At 55.4% G+C, this 27,881-nt stretch overlaps 1 protein-coding gene and 1 long non-coding RNA gene across 5 annotated transcripts; one reads left to right on the top strand and one right to left on the bottom strand.

Moving 5' to 3' along the window:
- The first annotated feature begins 37 nt into the window (after positions 1 to 37).
- FOXN1 (forkhead box N1) lies at positions 38 to 27,866 on the top strand. 4 transcript variants are annotated; one of them, XM_055577150.1, is made up of 9 exons: positions 38 to 248; positions 13,247 to 13,398; positions 13,818 to 14,276; positions 16,630 to 16,743; positions 18,676 to 18,806; positions 20,136 to 20,232; positions 23,674 to 23,881; positions 24,068 to 24,559; positions 26,299 to 27,866. In XM_055577150.1, exons 2-9 carry the CDS (start codon positions 13,276 to 13,278, stop codon positions 26,610 to 26,612), a joined length of 1,938 nt encoding a protein of 645 aa, XP_055433125.1. In that variant the 5' UTR covers positions 38 to 248; positions 13,247 to 13,275; the 3' UTR covers positions 26,613 to 27,866. The 4 variants fall into 4 exon arrangements, with proteins under 4 accessions (XP_055433125.1, XP_055433126.1, XP_055433127.1 ...); XM_055577151.1 differs by lacking the exon at positions 38 to 248 and adding an exon at positions 960 to 1,132 and having other exon boundaries at positions 13,267 to 13,398; XM_055577152.1 differs by lacking the exon at positions 38 to 248 and adding an exon at positions 960 to 1,132 and having other exon boundaries at positions 16,633 to 16,743.
- Positions 830 to 2,608, bottom strand: LOC129649575 (uncharacterized). Its single transcript, XR_008713161.1, has 3 exons — positions 2,105 to 2,608; positions 1,925 to 2,027; positions 830 to 964 (listed from the first exon to the last, which is right to left on the bottom strand). It is a non-coding gene; the product is annotated as an uncharacterized LOC129649575 (long non-coding RNA).
- Positions 27,867 to 27,881: the final 15 nt, after the last annotated feature.

Here is a 27,881-nt window from a genome sequence, read left to right as displayed (position 1 = left end):
CGGTACCTGTCAAACAAGAGCCAAGGAGCAAACTAGCTTCTTAGTCACCTTGCTCTTCTCCCCGTCTTGGCAGCAGCCCCTCGGGGCAAGGGGAAGCTGATATCATAATTATTGGCTCACCCAGCAGCTACCTCCCCTCACCTGATGTCAGCACAGACCCGGGACGGCCGAGCTGACGGACTGACAGACAGACGGAGCTCCTGGCCCCCCAGACCCCAGCCCCCACGCCGACCTGCTTCACTGAGCAGGTAAGAGGAGACCCGGCCCAAGTCAGCCGTGGAGGCCAGCAGGGCTGGGCCAGGGAATGGGGGTGGGGGGTGCCTTTTTAACGGGTCCTGTGGGTGAGTGGGAGCACCTGGGTGCTCCCTTCCTTCTCGCTGCTGCTCACGGGAGAATCAGGAAGTGGGGTGAGTGCCTGGAGGCCAAAGAGGACCCCCCTTCTCCTTGCTCTTCCCTCTTCTTCCTGTTCCAGATTTGTCTGATTTCAATCCTTCTTGCTGTCGTGTGGTTTTCCATTCCGGCGTTCAGTGGATTTTGTGTGTGCGTGTATGTGTATCTCCATGTGTTGGAGAGGGTATGCTTGGCCACCATGTGCTGGGAGGAAATAAGGGCTCAGAAAGGCTAACACTGGAAAACTGGAGCTGAAGGACAGAGGCAGATTCCCAATTTAGTGGCTTGTCCAAGTGGAGAGGGGAGAACCCAGCTCTGGGGTCGGTGCGGGGAGGGGATCGCCCTCACCCTGGTGGTGCTAAGGGTGTGTGTTGATCAAGGAATCACTTAACATCTCTGAGCAGTCTCAGCTGGGGTCTAGATGCCTGGGCCTGCGGGGAGGCCTGGGCCACAGAGAGGATGCAGCTGGTGGAGAAGCAGACAGGTGGCAAACAGGTGCTGCAGCCAGAACATGATGCTGAGCTCAGGGCAGACTCCCCCAGAGGCCCAGGGATGTCTCTCTCCCTCAAGACCCCTGAAACCAAGAGGCCTGGTGAGAAGACATGGGATGTGCTGGGAGCCCTCAGACCCTTAATGCCTGGAACTGGGGGTCTGGGGAGCAAAGGCCTTTAGGAAACTGGCCAGAGTAGAAGGAAGACCCCTCTGGGGCTCACATGGCTTTTCCCCACGCCCATCTGATCAGGTAAGGTTCTGGCATTCCCCGTGGAGTCCCCAGGCCCTCCACCAGTGTCCAAGTTAGATTAAGAACAGACTCAAATAAGTGGGTGTGTTTGCCTCTCGTCTCTGCACCAACAGGCGTAGGAAGACACGTTTGCGTTGTGGCCAGGTATGGCCGGTCAGTGGAATAGGACCGAGTGGAGAGGGCATGTCCTCTGAGAACTCATCTCATCTGTATCCCAACCTCTAGGCTGGTCATTTCCCATGCCAGGCAGGTCTGCTCTCTCCCTGCTGTCCGAATCCCGGGAGAGGAAACCTGGTCATTCCCTCAGAGTCCTGAAGTCCTTCTTGGAGTCTGAAGTCTCTGCAGCTGCAGCACCCAGCTCTGCCTGCCCCCTTAGGCTTCTTTTCCCTCCTGATAAAACCCAGTTCCTCCAGGCTGATCAGAGGGTGAGATGGGGAGGCTGGCATTGCGCTCCATCCTGTCCCCATCAGGCCCAGCTCAGGCCCTTTGACCACCTTGGGCATTCCCTGACCCCCGGGATACAAGCAGTAGAGGGCAGGCATTTCCAACCCATGGGGGCAGCGTCTCCCTTCCCAGCCCCTCCCCCATCTCATGGTGGGCCAGGCAGGGCCGGAGTGGGGCTGGGTCCTGGGGGAGGCTCGGGTCCCCAGGAAGGAAGGTGCAGTGGGGAGAGGCGCATGTCCTCCCAGCTCCGCGCCCGGCCCCGCCCCTGCTGCCTCTGCCGAGCTCAGCTCCGGGCTCCAGGGCCTGCCGAGGCACGCTGCCCCCCCCCAGGCCCGGCGCCTCACTCACCTCCCAGGGCCAGGAACCTGTTCTCCCGGGAATGCCAGGGAGTTCTCAGAGGACTCTATTTCCCAGGGGCTCAGGGAGCCCCAGAACTCTCTCGATTCTGCTCCTGGGGAGGCAAGAGAAAGATTAGGGGATTGGAGCACCCCCCCCTTTTCCCTATCTTTATCTCAGCCACACACTGACCTCGCATGACCCCCAACTAACAGCTGTGCCTTCATTTATTATGAGGCGGGAGAAGGCTTGGGGCAGCTGGAGACAAAGGCAAAAGCCCCCTGGTGACACTTGCCCTCTGGGAAGCTGTCTTACGGCCCCACCCTGGTCTCGGGAAAAGCCTTCCTTTTTCCCCTTGGAGAGTTCTGTCTGCCCACCGAGAAAGTACCACCTCCCGTGGCTCTCCATCCTTCTCTGCCAGGAAGTCCTTCTTCCTGTCTAACCTCCTTCCTTCCAGCTTGAGTCTTCATGGGTTAGCAGAAACCCCACTGCCTGCACAGGGCTTAAGCACCTATCCAGAGACTAAGTCACATAGAAACCTCTGAAGAGCTGGTGTACAGGAAGGGACAGAAATGAGGCCCTATGCCCACTGCCCCTCTGTTAGTCTCTCTGACTCCATGGTCTAATGAGAAGGCTGTTGGGAGGCTCTTCTGCCTGCCTCCCCTTACTGCCTGGTAACAGAAGCAGGCCAGGGACAGAGGTCCCGTAGATATGCCTTCTGCTCTTTCTTTCTCAGTCACAGCCCGCTGACCCTGCTGAGGCTGCAGGGTGGGGGTGGGGGAGGTTTTAGCAAACTGAGATTGGTTTCTGCAACAGGAGAGAGGGACATGAGACTTTAGAGAGCTGCTTCAGCCTTTTAAATTGAGTTCAGCTGAACTCCGTGACACTGATGTTAAAGAGCCCGCCTGCCAGCGCAGGTAGACGTAAGAGACTCGGGTCCCATCTCTGGGTCGGGAAGACCCCCTGGAGAAAGGAATGGCACCCCACTCCAGTGTTCTTGCCTGGAGAACCCCATGGACAGAGGAGCCTGGCGGGCTGCAGTCCATGGGGTCACACAGAGTCAAACACGACTGAAGCGACTTAGCGCGCATGCATGTGACCACAGGAGGTGGTTTCCTGAGTGGAGAGGCAACCATTGATCTGTGATGGGTGTGGTTGGGCTGGCAACATGCCCAGGAGCAGGGGAATGACAAGATGACCTCTGGGAGAGTGCGTCTCTCAGGAGCATCAAAGGTCCCTGAATAATTTTGGTCTTTCCAATGTATTCCCTCCCATCCTTTGCCCCTTCTTCCATCTCTGCATCTCCAACCTCCACCCCACCCCATCTGTAAGCCCTCTACTACAGCTCCATCGCCTTCTACAACCCAACTCTATACCCCCATTCTCATCTCCAACCCTGATCCAGCCCTCCTCCTGTCCAATCCCCAACCCCAATTTCACCTTCACCTCCACCACTGCATTCCTCTCTTCTCTCTCTCCCTCACCCTGCCTTCACCCTCATCCCTAACCCCATCTTCCCATCCCACATCATTTCCACCTCCCCTAGATGGGTCTCTCCATCAGAGATCCCCTTTGGAATTCAACACCCTTCATTGATGCCCCTGCCAGGCCCTGGTATGTCCTCTGTTTTCCCGGCCAGTAGGACAAAATGGGTTGGATAGGATCATCTCTGGAGAAGCGCTCAGCCTCCTGATCCTATCTGGATCTTAAAGGCTGGATGCTGGCCAAGCACGAGTAAAGAATTCAAATACAACAAGACAAGTATGATGTCCAGATGGGTCTCTTGACACTGGAGGTGTGTGTCCGGTGAAACGGGAAGATGAAAAATGCCCTCAGAGGGCCCCCAAGGGAGGCAGTGGCAGCATTTGTGGGGGGATGCCGGGAACATAACCCATCCTATTAGGCATGGCCAGGCCCAAAGCAAGGAGATGGACAGAAGCTAAAGCAAGAAAGCCTGCCGGGTTGTTTAGGAATGACTGCAGTCGTGAGCATCCCTGGGTCTCTACTCCGCCTGTGGTTCTTGCTTAGTCAGCTCAGATTAATGGGGCTGGGGAGAGAATTAGCTGAATCGTGATCTCTCAGGGAACTTGACTCTAGAGCTGGCTGTGAGTCACAGAGAAAAGGAAACCCATGCTCCCATGGCTATTCTGGAAGTTCCAGAGGGTGGGCACCCCTCAGGACCCACCAGGATGCAACTGAGTTTCCCAGAGATCTGACCCCAACCCTCCACCCCATGCTCATGGGAGGATGCATATGATCGGTCTACTTCAAGCCCTGCTTCCCAAGTCTGAAAGTACTGCTTCTGACAAACTACAGCCAATCTGGGCACCAACACACACACACACACACACACACACACACTCCCAGAGTGGGGCGTGTCCCTTGAACCAGATTGCCTGGAGACAGTTGCAGATCCCACCTACACTTGTAAATTCCACAGCCTTGTCCCAAGCTACACCAGCCCATCAGTCTTGGAAGGCATAGGGTGTGCATGAGGAAGTACACACACACACAGAGCCCTGTGACCATAAAACCCAACTTTCAGACTCTCCACTTGGCATAAGCAGAGTGACTGCAGCAGATTTTGCCGTCAGAGGGGTCCCCAGCTCCCTCTGGGAGGAGTTCCCTGAGCCCACACTGAACCCCAAGAAGCATGTGGTTTTGAGAAGAGGCTCAGCCTCTCCAGGCCTTCTCATTGTCATGCCCAACCTGCCCAAGGTGGGAAGGGTTTTGGAGAGAAAGTTCTTTGGGATGACAATGCCAGGAGGATCCTTTGCACACGTGCTCTGGATGGCACTGAGGGAGGGGGCACCACCAGTGTGTATTTGTCTTGTGCTAGATCTGTATTATTAGTAGTGGCGACAGAATTAATATCCCTAATAATAGATCGGCAATAATGAGCAGTCCTTCTGATAATGATATGTACAGAGCATTAGAGGCCCCTGGCTCAAGGGATGGTAGGTTCCTGACTCATCTCATGCCCCCACTAAGGTGAGCAGGCGGAAAGGGGTCTGGACCAGTCCTATGGAGAGCACCCAGGGAGGGGCAGACAGTTGAAGGGGCAAAGATCTCAGCCCCCACCTCTTTCCTTAAATCCTATGGATCCAGGGTTCCAGGGGAAGAGGTGGGGTACCATAAGATGGTGTTGTTTTATCTTCCTCAGAGAACTCTGACATCCTGGTCCTCACTCAGTCCCCAGGACAGCCAGGTGAGGTATGTAGGGCGAAAAAAGAGAATCCCATTTTAGAAAGGAGGAAATGAGGTTAATTTCTGTGACTAGCGCAGCCTGATGGCAGAGCTGGGAAAGGAGTTTCTGGGGTCCTTGATCAGAAGGAACCCCTGTGAGGGGAGAGGGGAGGCTTAATGGCAGGAGGGGCATCTGAGATAATAAGTGCCAAGCTAGAGGATGAGGTGAAACAAGGCCCCAGTCATCCCTGTTGGTCTCACAGCTCATATCTTCAGCTTCCAATCACTGGCAGAGCCAGTTACTAAAGTACCCACAGGAAATGGGACCACCAGGCTCAGCCCTGAGTGGCTTGATTATAGGGGCAGGACTTCTGGAACACTGGATCACAGAGCTAATGGGTGCTCAGAGGTGAGCAACTCCAGCCCATCCCCCAGCCCGTTCCTCACCCACTCTTTAGCCAGTGCGGCAGGAAGAAGCTCACTGTAATACGAAGGCCGTATTTTATCATCTGCGAAAAATCCTCCTGTTCCTTCTGTCACTCCCCATCTCATCATCCACTCTTGGATCCCTTTAACAGCTGGGCAGACTGAGGACTGGAAGGAACTTTCTTTGGAAATCAGACCCCTGCTCTCTGTACACTGCCCCCCGGAAGGATAAAGCAGGCAAACAGTCCCTACCTCCCAGGAGCCCAGCTCCCCAGGTCAGGCCCCCAGGGGTTCTAGGTCACCTGGTCCACACACAAGTCCCTTGCCAGGCCTGTTCTCACCATCAGACCCAGTCATGCCTTTAAAAATTCCTGGGGAAGGTGGGGGATGGGGGCACAGCTTCTCCCTAAATTGCCTGTGTAAGGGTCTCATGCTCTTGGAAATGAGAATTTTGCACTGTGCACCACGGGCCCCCCACCCCACCCACCCGGCTAAACTTGGATGGCAAGCTGATTTTGCTTCTGGGAGCAACAGCCTCAGAGCTTGAACTCCAGAGTAGGTAGGAGGGAGGAAAAGACCATGAATGATAACCAGGACCAAAAGATTCCTGGGGGTTGGGAGTGTTTAGGTGGGAAGTATCTTAGAAAGGGTCACTTATGGACCCTAAGGAGAACCCCGTAGAGCCAGTCTCTCTGACTAGGTGGCCATAGCAGAGGAGAAAAGGGGGTCTGTTAGGAATGTCTCAGAAAGAGAGGGATGGGGGCTTAGAAGAATAGCATTTTTTATTTCCTTGAAACCAGCATCTATTTCTTCCCCATCTACTAAATGAGTATCCAAAGGCAGTTCAAAGACACCCATTAATATATCCCACTGTCCACTTATTCATCTCTGTCCATCTGTCCAGCTTCCCATCCAGTCATTTGCTCACCCATCAATCTGTCCGTCCATTGATCTGCCCATTCATACACCTATCCCTCCCTCCATCCATCCGTCATTCATCCATCCAAAGAAGTCAAGCCCCAGTAGGTCTCCCCAAGGCTGCTGGTAAGGGCCTGTGGTCCTGTGGCATTTATGGGGCATGTGACCTGCCTGCCTGGCCTGGGGAGGCAGCCCCGCCCCAGCCCTCAGGCAGGGGGCTGGTCCAGGCATGTGGGAGTATTTATACCTCGATGGAGGCTCCTGGGGAGTTGCTGGGCTGAATGACTCCCCGAAGCCGTGATGGTGGCCATGGCCCAGAGCCTACTGTGAGTGCTTGGATTCAGTTCCTTTGGGGCCGGGGCTGGGTGGCCAGGCCTGGGAACGGGCTGGAGAGATGGGAAGCTGCCACGGTGTTCAGGGATGGTAGAAAGGAAGGGGTGCTGGGTAAAGAATAGAACAGGAAGCTGTTGGAGTTTGACACCCACAGCAGGGCTGGGATCCATCCTGGAGCAGGACTGAGTCCATTGCCACTTACGAGCTCTTGGCGAATGGCCGGAAGAAGAGGGCAGGAGGACTAAGATTACAAGAGAGATTAAGGTTAGATACCTGGAAGAACTTCCAGGTCAGCCCCAGGCATGGAAGATGTTTCAAGTGCTTTTTCAGGACAGACATATCCAGTGGTACTCTAGGACCGGCCTATTTCCAGAGGCAGGGGAATGACTGAAATGGCTGAAGGAGAGTCCTTGTTGGGGGGATGGGGATGACTCAGTCTTGGGTGTCAGTGGGTCAGATTTGAGGAAAGCACCCCAGGGGACATGTGATAGCTCTTCATCCTTTGTTCTCCCCCTATCCACCCCCTGCCCTTTCCATCTGTAGCTGCTTTTCAGAGCACTTTAATCAGATCTCAAGGCAGGGGCAGCTGACCCACTTCCTGATACCAAGCCAGGGTCAAGAGCCAGAGTGGACAGGATTTCGACCTCAGAGCCTCCAACCTAGATGGGAGCAGCAGAGCTAGAAAGCCCAGGCTCCCAGGATCCCAGGGTGCCCAGCCTCAGGAGTGGCCCCCGGGCCCTTCCCTGCCACCCCTACTAAGTAACTACTGAACTGCTCCAGGGGACCCCTCCCAGCAGCCAGGCGGGTGGAGCCCTGGGTGGGGCCACAGGCAGCACTGGGCACGGTCCCCACCCCTTGTAAAACATGCTGCCGCAGCCAGCAACAGAAACCATTAAGGCGGAACTCCGCCATCTCCACCTCTCTCATAAAGGGCAGGCAGGAGCAGCCCGGGTGGGAGGGAGTGTAGAGAGAGCCCAGCGAGGGCCCTGAGTGTCCTCTGTGACTCAGCTGCCCACAGGGGGTACGGGAACAGACCCTCCCAAGGAAACTTGCCCCCCACCCGCCACTCTGTCTTCCAGGTGTGAGCAAGGAAGCTGAGGTGTTCCTGAGGTGGGGCTGTGGAGCATAGTGGTTAAGCACCCTAGCTTTGAAGCCAGTGTCTGAATCGTGGGGAGCATCATTTACTAGCTGAGTGAACTTGAGCAAGTCAGGTTAACCTCTCTGAGCCTCAGTTTCCTCATCTATAAAATGGGAGTGATAATACAGCACCTCCCATCTGGGGTATAATAACTCACCCAGCTGTTCCTGGGTCCCCTTGAGGATTTCCTTCCTCCTGAAGGAAGAGCAGAGATGAGGGCCCAGAGATGACAGCTCTGTGGACCACATCCACATCCACAGGACCAGCTTCAGCATCTTTAGATGCAAATGGTCCCAGTGTATCATTTTACTTATAAGGAAACTGAGGACAGAAAGGGGAAGTGACTTGTCCAAGGTCACACAACCAGCAAACAGGGTTTTCCCTGACCCCTACCCGACAAATGCTCCCTCTGCCCTGATCCTGGGGTACTAAAAAAAGAGTCTCTGAGGGGTGGGTGCTGGGTACGAGGGGCAAAAGGCCTGGCTGTTTGCGAGGACACAGAGCAGAGATGCCACCATGATGGTTGTTAATCCCACAGTCATACTTCCTGGGGAAATTTCTTCCTCATCATGCCTTCTATTCAGGTTAGAGGACCATTTCTTTCTTCCCTCTGACTCCAGGGAAGATCAAGTCTATTTATTCCATCCCTACCCCAGCCCTCCCACTCTTGCAGGATCATAGAAGGAGGAGAAGTTCAGCGAGCAGAGGTTAGACAGAATACCTGGATGCTAAACCGGTCTTCAGATAATGTTTTGCCAAGGTTGCTTGCCTGAAGTGTGTTTGAGGGTATCGTTGGGACTCTTGAGGCCTGAGACTCAGGAGATATTTTCAGTTTTAACTGTTTGGCCCTGGGCATGTCATTCTCTCTGAGCCTCAATCTTTTTTTTTATATATAAATTTATTTTAATTGGAGGTTAATTACTTTACAATATTGTATTGGTTTTGCCTCAATCTTCTACCCTGAAAAATGGGATTAATGACCTTTCTCCCCTACCGGTGGTATGTCATAAATGTTCAACCACCAGTTCTCCAAAAAAAAAAAGGTGGGAGGTGGTTCTGATCTGTAACATTTGCTAATTTCCTTGGATAGATATTCTCACCACTGCCAATTTGAGGATTTGGGCCAATTTCACCAAAAGTGAATTGTACAATTGGCCCTAACAAGTCCAGAGCGGCTGACTCCAGCACACCACTGCCTGCTACTCTCTGAGGCAAAGGGAGAATGAAATGAGAGAATAGAGACAAAAGTGCTTTGTAAACTGCTGAGTATTTTATAGACATAGAGTTGTGATTAGGAAAGTCCTTATAGTCAAAGGGACCCCAGAGCACAGTCTACCAGCTGAAAGCCCTGGCCTAGCTCCAGCCCCAAAAGCGGGCAGGTTGTGAGTGGAGGAGCCCACACTGAGTGACAAGTCCTGAGTGCCGTCAGGGGTGCTCCTAGGATCCGAGGAAGGGAGAGAGCTCGCTGGACCTCCTGCAATGGTTTGCTGATGAGATTTGCAGACATACATCCCATTGTGCCCTCTGAAACTAAAGCAGGTAGGGTAAAGGTTCGTGTTCACTGAAAGATTCCTCCTGAATGCAGAGGCCAGCGCCCATCAGAGAGGACTCCTGGGGGATCCAAAGCAAGAGTCACCCCCCTCTCTTCCTACTCTAACCCCTGGGAGTTTCTGTAGCCATTCTCCCTCAGGGGAATGGCTAAAATGACCTCTGAGGCCAGAGGGTCAGGAGGAGGGAAGTTCAGCCTCTGCCAATGCAGGAGGATGATGTCAGGGAGATGGAGGTGAGAGGCAGGAAAGAGGAGTTCCTTCTCCCTTCCTGATCCTCGCCACCAGAGCTCAAGCTTTAAAATACTCTGTCCCACTGTTAATTATTAGTAATAGCTATCATTTATTGGACACATACTATGCATTAAGCTATTTACAAGCAATATTTCATCTAACCCACCAGAGAGGTATGTATTATTAGCTCTAATTTATAGATGAGGAAACTGAAGCCCAAGGAAGGAAGTTGAGCAAGTTGCCTAACCAAAGTCCCATTGTTACTGGGATTCAAACCCAATCCTGACTCTAGAGTTTCCAAACTAGCTAATCCAACTTTAGGAGCCCCCATGGCTATTTGAGAAAGGGGTCAGAGGGCAAGGCAGCCTCACCTCCCTCTCCGCAGTGAGTCCTTCGTTGTGCTGGACAAAAGTCCCCACCCCATATACACAAATGATAGCCCCTCTGCCCAGCCCCTGAGGTAAAAGGACCCTTAGAAATGGCAGTCGGTGAAGGATCTCATCTTTCGGGCTATGTGTCCTTAGGCAAGTCACCCTAACCTCTCTGGACCTCCTTTCCTGATTTGTAGAACAGGATTTCAGCTGAGGCAATCAACGGGGTTTGTCATCAAATCAGGAGTCGTCATTTACAAAACCTACCCAGAGGAAACCCTGCAGTGAGGTTCATCCAGGGACGTCTATACCCTCAGTGCAAATCAAGACACTGGCCTCTGAACTCTGCCTAACCTCCCTGGTTCTTATCCTGTCCCTGGGAGCTTAGAGGAAGTGGGGTAGTGGTTTGGCCAAGCCAGGATATGAAAGTCACAGCTGGGAACCGAAGCCTTCAGGTAAGGCCTCTGACTTACAGGAACTCGGCCTGGGCTACCGATAACACTCCAGGACATTGGGGCTGCTGCCAGGATGAGGGGCAGACAGAGGCTGTAGGGGCCCTTCTGGGAAGGCCAGAGCTTCCGCAGGAGGGGTGGCCCACTGAGTCTCAGAGAGGCCTCCGCAGGTTCACGTCTCAGAGGAGCAGAGCCGGGGTCTGAACCCCCTGGGGCCAGGCTGAGCAAAGGCCAGGCAGACAGGGCCTGGCTACAGGGCAGCTGTCATCTGGGAATAGGGTCATTAGCCAGTCTCCCCAGGCCTGAAGTGGTGAGACCATCAGGGAAACTAGAGTCCGGGGTCGGGAGCCACGGCCACATCTGGCCAATGAATCCAGATGTGCACGGTACCTCCTTGAGCACTTTCTATGTGCCAGGCACCTGGTACACATCATGTCACTTAATCTTCATGACGGCCCTGTGAGGTGGGTCCCCAGGCCCCATGATCACAGGAGCAAAGGGAGAAACAGAGAATCACACAGTTTCTCAAAGTCACCAAACCAGGAAAGTGACACAGCTGGGACTCAAATTCAGGTCATCCCCAGTTCAGAGCTTTTGCTTTTGTGTGTGTGTGTGCATTGCAGCACACCGCTTGCAAGATCTTAGTTCCCTGACCAGGGATTGAACCCATGCCCTCAGCAGTGAAAGCGCATAGTCCTCACCACTGAATTGCCAGGGAATTCCCAAAACCTTTGCTCTTCACCATGTGCTATTCTGCCTCCAGAGAGGAGAGCGACCACCGCCCCATGTGTTACAAAGCCTGAGAACTGGGGGGAGGAAGGACCCCGGCCTTCTGTCAGGAGGGAATGGAGAAGGCCTGGGGAAAGCAGGTCTGGCCCGGGGCCAAGCAGGGCAGGCGGGCCCTAGCTGTCCAGGGCTTCCAGGGAGCAGGGGCCAGGCCGGGCGCTCAAGCAGAACCAGAGATGGGCTGCCCTGCCCCTCGGCCCAGGGCCTGCTCCACCGCGGTATCCAGTTACGGCCAGCTCGGCGCTTCCCCAGTCACGCCACATTTAGCTTTGCCGAGTGAGCGGCACCGGGACATAGAGAAGGGGCGGCAGGGACTCTTGAAGGGGCGGGAGAGCCTCCCCCAACCCCCCACCTGGACCCCAGCTCCCAGCCCCCTCCACCACCAAGCCTCTGAGGGACTTCAGGCAAATGCCTTCCCTTCCTGGTCACCACCACCTCCTTGTCAAATGAAAGCAATAAGCTTATTTGGCAAAGATGTACCAACCCCAGACAGGGCACACAGGGGGCCTCCAAGGCCAGCCCTCCCTCCCAGAGCTCTCAGGACAGCAAGGTAGGGGAAATGAAGTTGTCCTGCTCTGCAAGAGGGGGTCTTGGGTAAGTGTCAACCTCAGGCTTTTCTTGTTTGGCCCCCTAGCTCAGGCACCCCACTCTGATCCTCACTAAGCAAAGAAACTAAGGGGAGCATAGACTCCAGAGTTGGCCAGATCTGGGTTCAAAACTTGACTCTCAAGGATTGGCTAGGTGACTTGGGCCAGTTATGTAAACCCTCTGAACCTCAGTTTCTTCATCTGGAAAGTGGGATTAATAATGCACCTGCCTCACAGGATTATTCTGACAAATGATGAGGAAGTTCTCCTAATCAATTATATAGTGGCCAGCCCAGAGCAGGCCCTCAGCTCAGGGTAGACTTTCTCAGAGTTTACTCGGGCAAAGAGGAATACATTCAGGAGAAACTGCCCTTTGTAGGTGGTGGAGAAGGAAGGCAGAGAGCTGAGGTTAGTAACAGTAAGAGACATATCAGTCGTGCTGTTAATAAGGGGAGCTGGCATTTATCGAGCACTTGTTATAGCTAGTCACCGTGCTCAATTCTTCATGTGCATGATTTCATTTAACCCCACATCTGCATGAGGGTGTCTCTCTCTCTCTCTCCCTGTTTTTGCAGATGACTGATGCTGAAGCTCAGAGCTTTGCTGACACAGGTAGCAAGGCAAGAAAAAGGCTGGCTTTGATCTGGGTCTTTTTTTCCTATTTAATATTTATTTATTTATTTATGGTTGCACTGGGTCTTAGTTGCAGCACATGGGATCTTTTGTTACAGCGCACAGGTTTCTCTCTAGTTGTGGCACAGTCTTACTTGCCCCGTGGCATGTGGGATGTTGGACCAGGGATTGAACCCGAGTCCCTTGCATTGGCAGAAGGATTCTTAACCATTGGACCACCAGGGACGTCCCTGAGCTGAGTCCTGTTAACCACTCAGCTATGCTGGTCACAGAGTTCTCCTATAACTCGAGAGTGTCTGAGCAGAAAGAGCCCTCACTTGTCACCTAACGCAAGCCCTGAGTTTTCCGAATGGCGAGTCTAAAGCTCAGAAAGGGCAGAGGCCTGCACAGAGTCACAGGTACTTTGGAGTGTGGCAGACACAGGAGAAAACCCTAGAGGCCACACACTCCTTAGTGTCATGCCAGGCTCACGGGGCCACCAGAATCCATGTCCCTGCAGGTTCCCCAGCTTCTCCTTGTGTGTCTTTCACCGTCTGTCTCTCACACTGTTTATCTGCTTCCTTCCGTTTCTGATGTTTCTCTAGCTTGTCTGTTTGTCTGTCTCTGTCTGTTTCTCTCTCATCAGACATCTGGCTGGAGGCAGGGTCCCAGCCCAGGGAGGGCGTGGGAGGGGTGGACTCGGGCTTGGTCAGCCCTGGACACTGGTCCTCGCTCTCATCACAGCCGGCTTTCTTCAAGGCCAGGACTGGGTGATGGTGTCGCTACTCCCGCCACAGTCTGACGTCACGCTGCCGGGCCCTGCCAGGCTGGAGGGCGAGCCCCAAGGGGACTTCATGCAGGCACCGGGCCTCCCAGGCTCCCCCGCCCCGCAGAACGTAAGTACCTGGCACCTTGGCCTGGGCTGAGGCCAAGACCAGAGGGCTGCACGACAGCAGGTGGGCCATCACCCCCACCCCCCTGGGACCTCCCTGCTTCTGTCTTGTCCTTTCTCCCAGCAAACAAGTACCCAGGGACTCCCAGATCCCGAAGTGTAGAGATCTGGGCCTCTGCTTGTTCCTTGGGTCTGGGACTTTCCCAGACTTTCACAGGGCAGGGCTGTGCATCCGTCCTATTGGGGGTGATCCGAGGTTCGAAGCCGTGCGTCCTCATCAGATCAAGGCTTCCAAGGGCGGGTGAGGTCTCCCTCCTCCACCGGGGGCTCCCCAGAGCTCAGCTACAGACCCTCTACCCTCACACAGAGTCGGGTCTGGATCCAGCCTCCACTCACAGGCTGTCTACCCTCTGTCCACCCCAGAAGCACGCCGGCTTCAGCTGCTCGTCTTTTGTGCCTGATGGCCCTCCGGAGCGGGAGTCCTCACTGCCCCCACACAGCCCCAGCATCGCGTCACCAGGCCCCGAGCAAGTCCACTGCCCAGCAGGCCCTGGCCCGGGCCCCTTCCGGCTCTCACCCTCAGACAAGTACCCCGGCTTCGGCTTTGAGGAGGGGCCTGCGAGCGGTCCCGGGCGCTTCCTCAAGGGCAGCCACGTGCCTTTCCACCCATACAAGCGACATTTCCATGAGGATGTCTTCCCCGAGGCCCAGACTGCCCTGGCCCTCGATGGACACTCCTTTAAGACCCCAGGGGCACTGGAAGCCTTTGAGGAGATCCCTGCGGATGTGGGGGAGGCTGAGGCCTTCCTGCCTGGCTTCCCTGCTGAGGTCTGGTGCAACGGGCTCCCCTACCCCAGCCAGGAGCACAGCCCCCAAGTCCTGGTGAGTACCAGCACCAGCGCGCACCCCATCACCCCTGTGCCAGTTCCCAGCACTCCAGAAAGCCTTCTGAGATCAAACTTTCTGCCATCCCCTTTCCAGACCTTTCTACTCAGGGTCAGTGTACACCTGCAAGCTCAGAGAGTTGGGGTCTTTCAGCTTCATCCGGAGCCTCCAGGTCAGCTGAGGGAGGGGGTGCTGACCTGGCCCGGTGTCGAAGGGGTCGGGTCAGGGAGTCTGGTCAGACCCCGGGATGCTGGAAGCTCCCCAGAGACTCCTGAGTCAGGATTCCTACATGCAGCTTCTCTCTGTTTGAATGTCAAGAATCCCCAGCCAGACCTTCACACCCATATGTAAATGCGAGAAGAAAAACACATTCCAGAGGCCTGGAGAAAGGGCTTAGGGAGGAGTCACAGAGCACCACGTTCTCCATTGCAGCGGCAGCACGCAGAGTTGGGAGAGGACTTAAGTCTTCTCAAAGGACACTTCCAGGCCCCATTCTTTACCTAGAATGAGGCCTGGGTGTATTCATAGAAATACCTTGAAAGCATCTTAGAAGATCAATATGTCCTTTCATAGCCATACCCATAAACTCTGTGACCTTGGGCAAGTCACTTAACCTCTCTGAGCCTCATCAGAAAAGTATACTTACCAGCACCTACCCCATACATATATTGCCTTGGGAAGAGGAAAATCCACTCCCAGTTGGGGCTGTGCCTACTCCAGATACAAGAATACTGGAGTGGGTTGCCATTTCCTGTTCCAGGGGATCTTCCCAACCCAGGGATCAAACATGCATCTCCTGCAAGTCTCCTGCATTGCAGGCAGATTCTTTACCGCTGAGCCACCCAGGAAGCCCCATCCCATCAGTTACTGCCCCGTAAATGTCCACTCAGTGCCAGCCTCTGGTCACTGTGCCAGATGCGTCCTTTCAAGTACCCTGTTTAATTCTTACAACAAACCCTCTAAAGAGTTCCCACTATCTCCATTTTGCAGAAGAAGAAACTGAGGTCCCATAGAAACCAAGGAGAAGAACTTGGGCCCAGAGATCCACAGCAGGATGGTCGACTCGCTGAGTGACCTTGGGCACATCCCTTCCCTTCTATGGGCTCAGCCCCATCATTGGCCAAATGATAGGGTTGGACCTAGTATTCATGGCCCTTCTAGGCCTGAGATTCTACGATTATGGATATCTCTGCATCAGCCACCCCAGGGCACACCCAGGAAAGAGCTCACAGCTGATTTGACCCTCTGGGCCCAGATGCTGGCTCCCCAGGCCCCTGGTAACCCCAAGAAGAATGGTCCACCTGCTCTTGGCCTGGTTTAGCTTCCAGTCCCTAGCAGTGCTCTCTGTCTGGGTACCTCCTCAGGGTAGAGCTCTAGGCACGTCCCTGGGGGTTCCACATGGGGCTCACAACCTGTGGGAAGCCAGGATCTGGCCCCCACCACCACCAGCAGCTGCAGACTCCCTCTGCCAGAGTGGGAAAGGGTACAGGGCTCCGGCAGACTAGCAACTGGGTAGACTCCTCAGGAGCTTTCCAGGAGGTACGAGCAGTAAAGAAACTGCCTGCCAATGAAGGAGACCTAAGAGGCACCAGTTCAATCCCTGGGTTGGGAAGATCCCCTGGAGGAGGGCATGGCAACCCACTCCAGTATTCTTGCCTGGAGAATCCCATGGAGAGAGGAGCCTGGTGGGCTACGGTCCACAGGGCTGCAAAGAGTCAGACACGACTGAAGCAACTTAGCACACACCACAGACTCCTCAGAACAGAGAGCAGAGGCTCCGAGTTGGGGGTGCTCAGAGCAGAGGGGACTCACTAGCCCCCTCCAGAGAACCTGCTAGATCTACCATGGGCTTTGCAGAATAGGAAGTAGTAGGGCCTTGGGGGCCCCAGCTGGACTTCCTGTGCTCCTTCCCCATGGCTCTGCAATGGGAATTCCAGAGCAGTGGTCTTTTGCGGATCTGCTCTGAGGGGCTGGTGGTCCTGAACCAGGAAGCAGGTCCCGAGCCAGGCTTGGTGAGTGGGGTCAGCCCATGCACCCTTGTGCCATTCCAGGGTCCTACCCCAGCTTCAGTGTGACTGACGACAAGTCTCCCCCACTTCCCTGGACAGCCCAGCCCCAGCCTCTCACTTGCAGGCAAGTGGCGGGTAGGGAGCACAGTCAGTTCCAGCTCCAGCTCCACCACTAAGTTTCCTCGGAAAATCCTTGTCCTCCTCTGTTCTCATGTATTTGTTCTCCAGGAATAAGCTTTGCTAGAGGCAAAGGTGGAATTGCTTTTGCATAAGGTTCAAGATGGATGATAGGAAGGAAGAAAGACAAGGTCCAGCCTGGTCATCTGTTTCTTTCCTTCCAGCAGGGGTCAGAAGTCAAGGTCAAGGCCCCAGCTCTGGAGAGTGGTCCGGGGATGTACTGTTACCAGCCCCCCTTGCAGCACATGTACTGTCCTACCCAGCCCCCCTTCCACCAGGTGGGTCTGGGGCAGGTGGGCAATTTCCCCCAGGGTCTCAGGATATTATGTTCATGTGTGATGTGTGGGTGTGTATGTGAGTGTATGTGTGCACACCTGGATGGGCAGGTAGGGGCAGCAGGGCCCTGAAGCTCAGGCTGGGCCACCCAGGGTGGGGAACAGGGGTTCACAGGAAGGGAAGCAATTGCCCTTCTCACAGAGTGGGCGGGGCTTGTCTGAGACCCATGCAGTGCCTGAGAGGTCTCGGCAAAGAGGGTGGGGCTGAGACTGGGGCAGGGCTGGATGGAACCAAAAACGGAGAGAAAGAGAACAAGACAAGGACTGAGCAAAGAGAAAAGAAGTTTAAGTGGGGTGACACATGAGGCTGAACACCGCAGGAAACAATGGGCTCCTGCCTGGGTCAGCCACCGTCTTGGTATGTGGCCTTGGCCTCAAACTTCCCTTTAGCCTAGACAGGGTGGGACCAGGAGTGAAGCTAGGGGACCTTCCCTGTTGGAGGCTCCCAGTCCCCATCATCTTTGGCCCTATCCCCCCTCCCCACGATCTCCTGGAGAAAGGAATGGCAACCCACTCCACTATTTTTGCCTGGAGAATCCCATGGACAAAGGAGCCTGGCGGGCTACAGTCCATGGGGTCGGAAAGAGTCGGACACGACTGAGAGACTAACACTCTTTCCACTCCCCACCCCGCTGCTCAGCCTCATCTCCCTGATTCACAGGATGCCAAGTAATTGCCCCACACTGGCAGGGGATGGAGATTTTTAAAAAGAGAAAGAAAAGTGCCCCAGAGCAGCCAGGCAGCTCCCAGGAGTCACCGGGCAAGACAGAGCAAGTGGCTGCCCAGCGCCCAGCTCTATCCACCTGCAGCCTGGCACTGAGACAGGCCCTGCCTGTGGAGCAGGTTCTACTCCCAGCTCTTTGGCATTGGCCCTGATGTTGGCCAAGCCAGGGAGACAGGCACGTGGGCGGGAGGGTGGTCAGACTGCTTGCTTTGTGGGGAGAAAGAAAGAGAAGGAGGGAAGCAGAGGGAACACAGGATCATCCCCACTCTGTGAGGAGCCTGGCTGGAGTGGCCGGGCCATCCTGAGGCTCACAGTCTGACCCAGGATAGGGGCGTCCCTGAGGCAGCCTGGCCCAACAGGAACCGAGCCACAGCAGGGCTCAGGGGCTGCCAGACCCTAGACAGCCTCGCTGTGTCCAGCTCTGTCCTGATACCCTCTGTTTTCTGCACCCCCTCCCCGAACAAGATGGCCGCACCCAGGGCTTTATGGAGCCTGCAGAGAGGGTGACTCAGTCACTAAGTGTCTCTCGGGTGACCTGGAAAGAGCACCTCAGCCTGGAGCAGATGGGGGAGTCAGAGTCTCCTACCCCCCTCTCACCCCCATAAAACACAATCCCTGGCAGCCACTCCCTTTGCTGTAAAAACCACCTCCTACCCTCACCGGCCCACCACCATGACCGGGCCTTTCAAAGAGCCACTGAAACTCATAAAAGGGGCCAGTGCCCAGCAAACGCCCAGGCCGGACACCCCACTTCCGGCCCAAGCGCTCCAGGAGATGCCAGGGAGCACCTCCCCAAAAGGGTACAGGGGCCCGAGCTACCCCTCACACTCTCTAGTTCAGCTCCTGTCCTATCACCATGGCAACCAGGGTACCTAGAGGGCTGAGAGGAAGATGCTGAAGGAGGCTTTGAGACTTCTGAGACCCTGAATTCTGGAAATGTGGATCTCCTCAGAGGCCCTCCCAGGACAGCCACATCCTTGGCCAGCCTCAGATAGCTCTGCCTTTGGGGCCCATGACCATGGATGGTGGAACGCTTGAGAGAAGAATCTAGTTTCAATTCCTTCTCTGGATGTATGAGTGGGGGGAGGGGGCTCCCTTCCTTAGGAAGACTGGTTACCATGGCAACCACTCTGCCCCTTTGACCTCTACAGTACTCACCAGGTGGCAGCAGCTACCCTGTACCCTACCTGGGCTCCTCACACTATCCCTACCAGCGGATCGCACCCCAGGCCAGCACCGATGGGCACCAGCCCCTCTTCCCAAAACCCATTTACTCCTACAGGTATGTTTCTCAGCATTCTGGGGTAGAAGGAAGAGGGGTGAGAAGTGCCTGGGGAAACTGAGACAAGGAATCCTTGAGGTATTAGGGTAATGGTAGGGGGGTGGAAGTCATACCTGGTAGACTTCCAAAGGATGCTAGAGAGAAGAATCCAGCCTGGGGGCAGAGGGCTTGACCAGCTCCCCTCTGAGCTCTCATCCAACCCTGGGGAGCCATGTCTGTGGCTCAGCTCAGCAGATGCTGGTGCCCTGGGGTGAGCCCACTAGGTTCTAGCCCCCTGGGGCCCTGGAACTGAGAGTTTAGCGGGGGACGCTTCTCCCTTTCACCTCCTTCTACAGACTCAGAGAGAAGCCTCACCCCAAAGCGCCACCAGAAGTAAGCGAGGGATGAGGTCTGCAGAGGTGGTTCAGTTACTCAGCATCTACCAGATCTAGTGCAGCTGCTCTGGGGCTGGGGTTGTAGGTGCCAGGCCAGCAGCACCCTGCCCATCTGGGATCCCTTCCATCTGAACTTTCATTCATCCAACCAACACTGATACTCAACCTCCTGTGTGCCAGGCCTCATGTGGGGTCAAGTCATCAGCCAGGGTGAGCTCAGGAAATGGAAAAGGTACTTACACATCATCCAGGAGCACAGAGAAGGGGTTTGTGGAAGGCAGGATGGTGCACAGAAAAGAGCACATGTAATCTCTGGAGTCCAGTAGAACCGGGTCCAAGTCCAGGCTCCGAATTTACTAGCTGTGAAACCTCAGGCAAGTGACTTAATCTTTCTAAGCCTCTGTTTATTCATCTTAAAAAAAAAAAAAACAACAACCAAAAAACTGCAGTATTCAGGCCTTTGGATGGATTGAGAGAATATGCTTGGCACATTGTAGGGGCTCAAATAACCTGAGTTCCCTCCCTTACTATCCAATATTCCAGCAATTGGCGGAGGGCTGACTGGTAATGACAGCGTCCATTTAATGAGAGCCTTCTATACGCTAGGCAGCATCCTTAATCTTCATGACTCTGAGGTAGCTATTACTTTCTTCTTTTCAAAGCTGAGGAAACTGAGGCTCAGAGAGGTTAAGGCACTCACCCAAGGTCACACAGCTAGTGAGTGACTAAAGCCAAGAGTGTAACCCAGCTCTCTTAGATGCCACAAGACCCTCGAATATCAGTAATTCCTAAATTCAGTGGATATTTTCTCATCCCTTCTCCTCTCGACCGCCTCTCACCCATGAATTCTGCAGCAGGCTCTTCTTTCTTGACTGTTCCAGCCAGGGTAGGAGGGTGGGGGAAGACTCCAGGCCCAATCAGAGGTTCCAACTCTCAGAGCTTTCTCTGCCTTCAGCATCCTCATCTTCATGGCCCTTAAGAACAGTAAAACTGGGAGCCTTCCTGTCAGCGAGATCTACAATTTTATGACGGAGCACTTTCCTTACTTCAAGGTGAGCCCCAAATCCACCCCCACCCCACCACCCCCAAGTCCTGGAGCAAGACATACCTCTCTAGAACCAGAAGATACCATTGGGAGGTGGTAGATGAGTTTGAATGAAAGCCAAGAGAGGGTGTGCCCTCCCACCACACGCTTCCCTTTGTCTGCCCTTCAGAAGGACAGTTCTGTGTGGGCAACAGAGAGCTCAAGTCATTCACCAGAGGTCACACAGCAGGCTGGAGTCAGACCTCATGCTGGTGGAAGGTGGACATGGCAACCTGATAGGCTTCAAGGCGCATCCACCTACCCCAAACAGGAAGACAGAGCTTGGGAAGAAATGAGAGGCTGTTCCCACCGCTGCCCCCAGGATGCTGTGGGACTGAGGAATTTGGGCGGGAGCTGGCCAGCCAATGTGACCCAGGATGCTGGGGCTGCAGAACTCATTGCCTTCCTGGGAGAGATTAGATCTGCCTCTGTGGGCGGCAGGCTCAGCTGCAGCTCTGCCAGAAAGCGGGGTGTGGGCTTCACAGTCTTAGAGTGTCCTAGGGAGCTGGCTGTTTCACCTGACCTTCCCACGGACAGCATCTAGTCTCTTTCAACCATAGAAGGGGCTTCACCAGACTCTTTCCCTAGAGGCAAGACAAACACCCTTTTCTCTCCATTTGCTCAAGGCCAAACAGCAGGTGGGATCACTTGCTGCTAGCTCAGGCTTTCTGGCTTCCCACTTCCCTTGTCTGCAGGCTCCCCAGGCCCTCCAACAAAAAACCCTCCTTCTGGGGTGGGTGCAGGGGAAGTCAGAACTTGTGTATAAGGAGTGCCTTCTCCAAGGCCTACAACCTGATGGATACGGTCTCACTTGCTGCCCGGGCAAAGGGCGGGAGCTGAGACCCAGGTAATCCAGAACTCAGCTCCATCCACCAGTGGGTGATTTCTGACCCCACCATCTTCCCAATTTTGCTGTCTGGGGATAATTTGAGGTTGATATTCAAACAAGGGGCTTTCCTGATGGTTCAGCGGTATAGAATCCACCTGCCAGTGCAGGAGATGCAGGTTCGATTCCTAGCTTGAGAAGATTCCTTGGAGGAGGGTATGGCAACCCACTTCAGTATTCTTGCCTGAGAAATCTCATGGACATAGGAGCCTGACCAGGCTACAGTCCTGGGGTCGCAAAGAGTGGGACACAACTTAGCAACTGAACATGAATTCCAGCAAGTTCGTACTTGCTGAGCTGCCACCGAATGATGAAATGGGCAAGATGGCCAGAGTTCTGGCCAAGAACAAAAAAGCATGGTCATCCATCAGAGCTTCTGGATGGGAGAGGAGCAAGGAGAGAGTTAGCACTGGGATTCAAGCAGCATCAAAGCCGGTATCCAGGGCTCGCCGTCTAGATCCCAGCATGTCAGGGGGCCAAAGTCTCATTGACCTGTAAAGCTTTTAGAGTGTTCCCTAAGGCTTCAAGGAGTCAGGCCAGAGACAGGGAAGTGGGGGAGGGCCCTGCCCCATTCCTCTCAGCTTTTCCTCCCTGCCAACTCCCAGCCTGGCCCCCAGCCCCTCCCTACATCTCATCTTCCTGGCTTAATTATTTTTCCTGGGAGCCGTGTAATCCCTGTTTTATGGGGCTGAGGAGTGAAGAGGTCTAACTGCTTTTTTTTTTTTTTTGGTTCCAGTTGTTGTTCTTAGCCAGTTGCATCACTCCCTCCCTCCCAAGTTTACATTTGACTTCAGAGAGAAACCATCTGTGAGGATGGGACGGGCCCCAGGTGGTAAAGACAATCCGGTGGGGTGACCTGGGCAGGGCCCTTAGTTAGGGAACAGAGCTGGAGTCTGGCTCTGACCCTGCCTCCTTATGTGATCTCAGCCTGGACCCTTTTTTCTCTGGACCTCAGTTTCCCAGTCTGTAAAATGGTCAGATTGGACCAGTTGGCACACAGGTTCCTTCCAGCTCTGACAAATCCCCTCCACCCACCTAAGGAAAGAGTTCAAAGATCCTCTCCCCACCTCTAGCTCTCATTCCCCAGTTGAAGGTCATTTTTCTAGGCTAGGACAGAGCGGACCCTGGGGTGGGCAGCACTCATGCCCAAGGCAGCTGAGATGGGCGTCCTGAAGCCCTGTGAGTCAGGGATGTGGGACAGGGCAAGTTCCAGCCACTGGACATAATTGCTAGTGCTGACCATCCCTCTTCCAAACAGGAAGTGGCTGGGGTGGGGGCTGCTCTGGCATCCCAAAGTCACAGATTTATGGGGCTGTAAAAGGGCCTGGTGCCCATTAACTCTGCCCACCGGGCCACACAGTCTTGACTCCTCATAGGGACTGCTGTGGGAGTTGAAGGTGAATCCCTAGCTGGCTGGTCTGGTGGCTTAAGAGTCTTCTCTCATGATCCTGGGAGCCTTGGGGGTCATCTCAACCAGCCCCCTGACCCAGGCCAGTGGCCCCTAAGACAGGCTTCAGCTGCTCCTGCCAACCACTTGCAGCGACGCTGGCAGGGGCCCGGTTCTGCTGGACGTGATTCAGCCTGGCTGCTCCCTGGGGCAAGTGAGCTGGGGAGGAGGGAGTGGCCGCCCCTCATTAGGCAGAAACGGTGAGCTGGAAGGGAGAGGGGCCGGGAGGTGAGGGCGCAGAAGGACCTCACCAAGCAGAGCGGATGCTCTGCCCACAGTCACCCCTGCTGGGCCCAGGATTGTCATAGAGCCTGGAACAGAGCTCTGGGCTGGGGGGGTGGGGGGGTGGGGGGAGGGTGCCCGTGGCACCCCCGCCACCGCCTCTCACCCAACTGAGTCAGCCTAATGGTTTTTACAACCCTCCCTGGGCACAATTAGTGCGCTGGTGGCATGACCAGGCCTCCTAATGGGTGTTTATTCTGTTGGCACGAGCATCCCCCGCCTGAGGGCTGGCCTCCCCACCAGGGCACGCCCCCCGGGCACACGCATGTGAACACCCACACACACATACAATCATGGATACCCACACACACCCCTAGAGAGACTTTCTCACACACACACATCCTTAGCAACACACACATGTCCTCACACTCAGAGGAATTCATGGACCCACACCCCAGAGTCAGGCTCACAGCAGGGAGACACAGCCCCAGAGTTCAGCATGGCAAGGCCCTCTCCACACAGGGGTCCAAGCACAGGCCTGGAGACCCAGCAGGGAGTGGTCCAACCCCAGGTCGGGGAGGGGCAGCACCTCCTCCTTAGCACCCACCAGCCCCTCTTGTATGAATCACCTCGACAGTCGTCTGAAGGGCATGGGATAGGATGGAGGTAGATTTTAGGTGCTAATAAGTGTGACTGAGGTTCTTGCCCATCCCTGCCCCACGACTGATGGGACTGAGTGTGGGCTGGTCGCTGAGGAGCTCAGCAAGCCCCAGAGTGGGTGGCAGTTGTGTGCCCAGACGGCCAAGGCTTTTTCTGAACCCGGCCTGAATTCGTGTCTTGCTCTGCTTCGGCAGACGGCGCCTGATGGCTGGAAGAATTCTGTCCGCCACAACCTGTCTCTTAACAAGTGCTTCGAGAAGGTAGAGAACAAATCGGGAAGTTCCTCTCGCAAGGGCTGCCTGTGGGCCCTGAATCCAGCCAAGATCGACAAGATGCAGGAGGAGCTGCAGAAGTGGAAGAGGAAAGACCCCATCGCTGTGCGCAAGAGCATGGCCAAGCCAGGTGAGGCTGCCGGCTGGTGCGGTGGATCCGGGGTGCCCAGAGCCAAGAAATTAAGAGTAGGGGTGGTGAGAAAAGCTGGGTGACGGAAAGCTGATGAATAAGGAAAGGGCCTGAATGTGCTTCCAAGGCTGGGAGTGACTGTGGGGGAAAGGAGGTCTCACAGTGTCCTCTCTTGGGCCTTTTCAGAGGAGCTGGACAGCCTCATTGGAGACAAGAGGGAGAAGCTGGGCTCCCCACTGCTCGGCTGCCCACCCCCTGGGCTGGCAGGCTCTGGCCCCATCCAGCCCCTGGCACCTCCAGCTGGGCTCTCCCAGCCGCTGCACTCAATCCACCCGGCTCCAGGCCCCATTCCCGGCAAGAATCCCCTGCAGGACCTACTTGGGGGGCACGCACCCTCCTGCTATGGGCAGACATACTCGCACCTCTCGCCGGGCCTGGCCCCTCCTGGACCTCCACAGCCGTTGTTTCCACAGCCAGATGGGCATCTAGAGCTGCGGGCCCAGCCGGGCACCCCCCAGGACTCGCCTCTGCCTGCCCACACCCCACCTAGCCACAGTGCCAAGCTGCTGGCTGAACCTTCCCCAGCCAGGACCATGCACGACACCCTGCTGCCAGACGGAGACCTTGGCACTGACCTGGACGCCATCAACCCCTCTCTCACCGACTTTGACTTCCAGGGTGAGCTGGGGATGGGAGGGGGGAGGTGGGACAGGCCTGCAGAGGAGCAGCTGGTGGCGTGGCCCGGCCTGTCTCAGTCTCCAGGTTGCCGCTAACTGCCCAGTTTCTGGAGCAGAGAAAGCCTAGATCTGGGAAATGGGTGGTGGTGGTGGTGAAGAGTCAAAGAGGAATATTCTTGCCCCTTGAACGGGTTCCAACTGACATATCACCAAACCACTCTCAGTTCTGGGCTGAAAGTGCCCGGGAGAGCCCGGGTCTTGGGAAGCTACTGGTAGAGACAGGCAACTTGAGCCGCATCCCCCTCCAGAAGTGGGGAGCTGGGTTCAACAGCCTCAGAAGAAGATATAGACCAGGGGTACGTGCCCCACAAGTAGCTTCAGAAGAAGACACAAGCTTGAAAGGGGCCGATGGTCTATTCCATAGTTGATTGTGAGCAACTGAGACTCTGAACATTTCCAGAAGTGACTATATTTTTGGAGTTCATCACCTAATGCAGAAGAAGGAGAGAGATCTGCCTCAAAAAGAAGGGGAGGCCAAGGAGCTAGGCAGGTCCCAGGAAGAGATTCTGTCTCTTCCATTCCTTCTCGCCTGCTTCGTCTCTGCCTGTGGCCAATCCCACCCATTCCCATCTAACCTCCAGTGCACCCCCAGGCCCTGGTACTGGCCACAGGAGCTCTGAAGGAGGGTGCTGACCCAGGCCTCAGGCCCTCTGTGTGCACTGAGTAGGGTAGGGGACATCCACAAGCAGGTGGGGGCAGCTGACCCTCAGAGATCTCCCAGTCTGATGAGGAGAGAGCCGGGTCTTGGGAAGTTACCCTTAGAGAAAGGCAACTAGAGCCGCAGCCCCCTCCAGAAGTGGGGAGCCGGGCTCCACAGACTCAGAAGAATCTATATATATGTGGGCTACCATAGACATATACCTGAGCCCTACTGTCTGGCATCTTGTGAGACACTTTACATGCACTCTCTCACATGGGCCTATAGGCTAGGAGGGATTATTCAACCCATTTCACAGATGTGCACCATGGTTAAGTAACTTATTCAAGGTCACGGAGCTAGAAAGAAGGAGAGTTAGGATTGGAAGCCAGGCAGCCAGTCTTGGGTTTAGTTCAGCCCCCTTCCTCCACACCCTGCAGCCCTGATCCCCAGGGAAGGAGCCCCAGGCCCTGGCCAGCCACGACGCAGGTCACACGACACACAGAGAGGGATCGGGTGCGGCACTGAGTGCACCCCAGAGTCAGTGCTTCCAGTGGGGAGCCCTTCCTGACAGGGCTTTGCTCCTGTTCCTTGGTCCCTGCAACGGAGAAGCCCAACCAGCTCACCGGACGCTGCAGTGCATTACTGGAAGATCCTTGGTCTGGGCTGCACATTCACCTTCCTTGGGAACCTGGACAAGAGCCAGGGTGAAGAGTTCCTAGGGCTCCCTACCCAGGCTAACCCCAGAATGTACAGCATCTGCATCAACCCTTCCAACAGGCAGCTCTTAAATCCTTGATCACTCCCCCACCCCCCAAAAAAGAGCCACAGAGATCATCTGGGCTATGGCTTTCAAAATGTCCTACATGGGAGGAAGATGCAGAGTTTAGCAACTGCCTGGGGTCACAGAGCTAGTGCCAAAGGTCTGCTCTCCAATCAGTGTCACCCCAGTCCTGCTCTCTTTAGTGTGTGAGAGCGTGGGGTGAGAGGCAGACAGGGCTCGTGGGTGCCTCCCAGTGACGCCTGTTTTCTCCCCCAAATAGGAAACCTGTGGGAACAGCTGAAGGATGACAGCTTGGCCCTTGACCCCTTGGTACTGGTGACCTCATCGCCACCATCATCTTCAGTGCCGCCAGCTCCCCTTCCCTGCTATCCCCCCGGGCCCTGCCTGGCCGAGACCGGCAGTGGGACAGGCGACTTGGCACCCCCAGGCAACGGGGGCTCCGGGGCACTGGGTGACCTGCATCTCACCACGCTGTACTCGGCCTTCATGGAGCTGGAGCCCACACCCCCCGCGGCCCCGACTGGCCCCTCTGTGTACCTCAGCCCCAGCTCCAAGCCCATGGCCCTGGCCTGAGCTATGCCCCGCAGCAGCTCCAGCCTTTGCTTGGCCCAGAAGTCCCAGCCGGCCGCCCATGTCGGGCTCACCTTAAAGGTCAAGGAAGGAAACACACTCCCTGTCCCCTATGTCACGAAGCCAACTTGGTTGTTAGCTGGCAGCTGAGGGTGGAGAAGTCACCACCCAGGATTCTGCCCCTCGCACATTTCCACCACCTGGTACACCAGCACTTGGCCCAGGGACCCCGGAGAGCAAGTGTCTGGGGAAGAAGAAAATGCACTCTCCATGGCTCACACTCATCCACACTTAGGCTCTCGCGTACATGTGCACAGGCACACACACACACACATACACACACAGTTATGCAGACATACACCCACTCACATACCTTATATCCAGAGGAATCAGAACTGTATCACAGACTTCACTGGGGGGCAGCTGAGAGCTGAAGGGTTTGGTTATCAAAAGCTCAGGGCCCCAGCCAGGTCCAAGACCACCCTGGAACCCTCTTCTGACATCCACATTCTCTGCAGGCCTGCCCCCCTCCAGGAGTGATCTTTCCCAGAAGCCCCCTGTATTTATTCTCCCATCTTCATCCCAGCAGCCCATCGAGAAGGAGGAGATATGGAACCTCTCCCCAAGTTGTCTGTGGGCCCCCAAGGGGGTGCTGATATTCACAGCACCCACCCTGCCAGGCTCTCAACCTGTCCTCAACTTAAGCTCTATCTGGCTTCCCCTGGGGGAAGACACACAGGAGGGCAAAGTCTGCCCCAGGACCAAACTGAGCCCACTTCCAACACAAAGTGTTTGGAAAAACCCTTGCCCTCGGAAACTTGAAAGTGTCCTTTTGCCCCAGCCCTGGGTGCCGGAAAGGCCCCTCCAGGTCACTACAGTCACCCCTGAGAGCTTCATGTAGCTTAGGTCCCAGCTTATGAACACTCCTGTTTCAGACAGCCTGGGCAGTGAGGGAGGGAACTCTGCTTCAGGCTGGTGGGGGAGCACCCATGCCCACTCTCTTTGACCACTTGGCAGGTCCAGGATGCCCCTGGGGCAAGGGGGTGCCCACTGTGTCCTACCTGAGAGCCCGACCCACACCAAGTAGGCTGAAGTGGGAGCTTCAGCCTGCCCGGGGCCCGAGGGTGACAAGAACACCCCCTCCCGCCAAGGTTGGGCCTGGGCTCAGATGAGACACAAGCAGAACCCTTGATGGCCTGCCACTGTTCCCTGTCCTGGAACAATAAAGCAAATGCCTTGTGGTCTCAGCTACCAAGACTTCGTTTCTGGACC

The sequence above is a fragment of the Bubalus kerabau genome, chromosome 4 (genome assembly GCF_029407905.1).
Source record: "Bubalus kerabau isolate K-KA32 ecotype Philippines breed swamp buffalo chromosome 4, PCC_UOA_SB_1v2, whole genome shotgun sequence".
Taxonomy (NCBI): domain Eukaryota; kingdom Metazoa; phylum Chordata; class Mammalia; order Artiodactyla; family Bovidae; genus Bubalus; species Bubalus kerabau.
The sequence above is the reverse complement of the archived record's forward strand: the minus strand, read 5'-3'. Positions and strand labels throughout refer to the sequence as shown.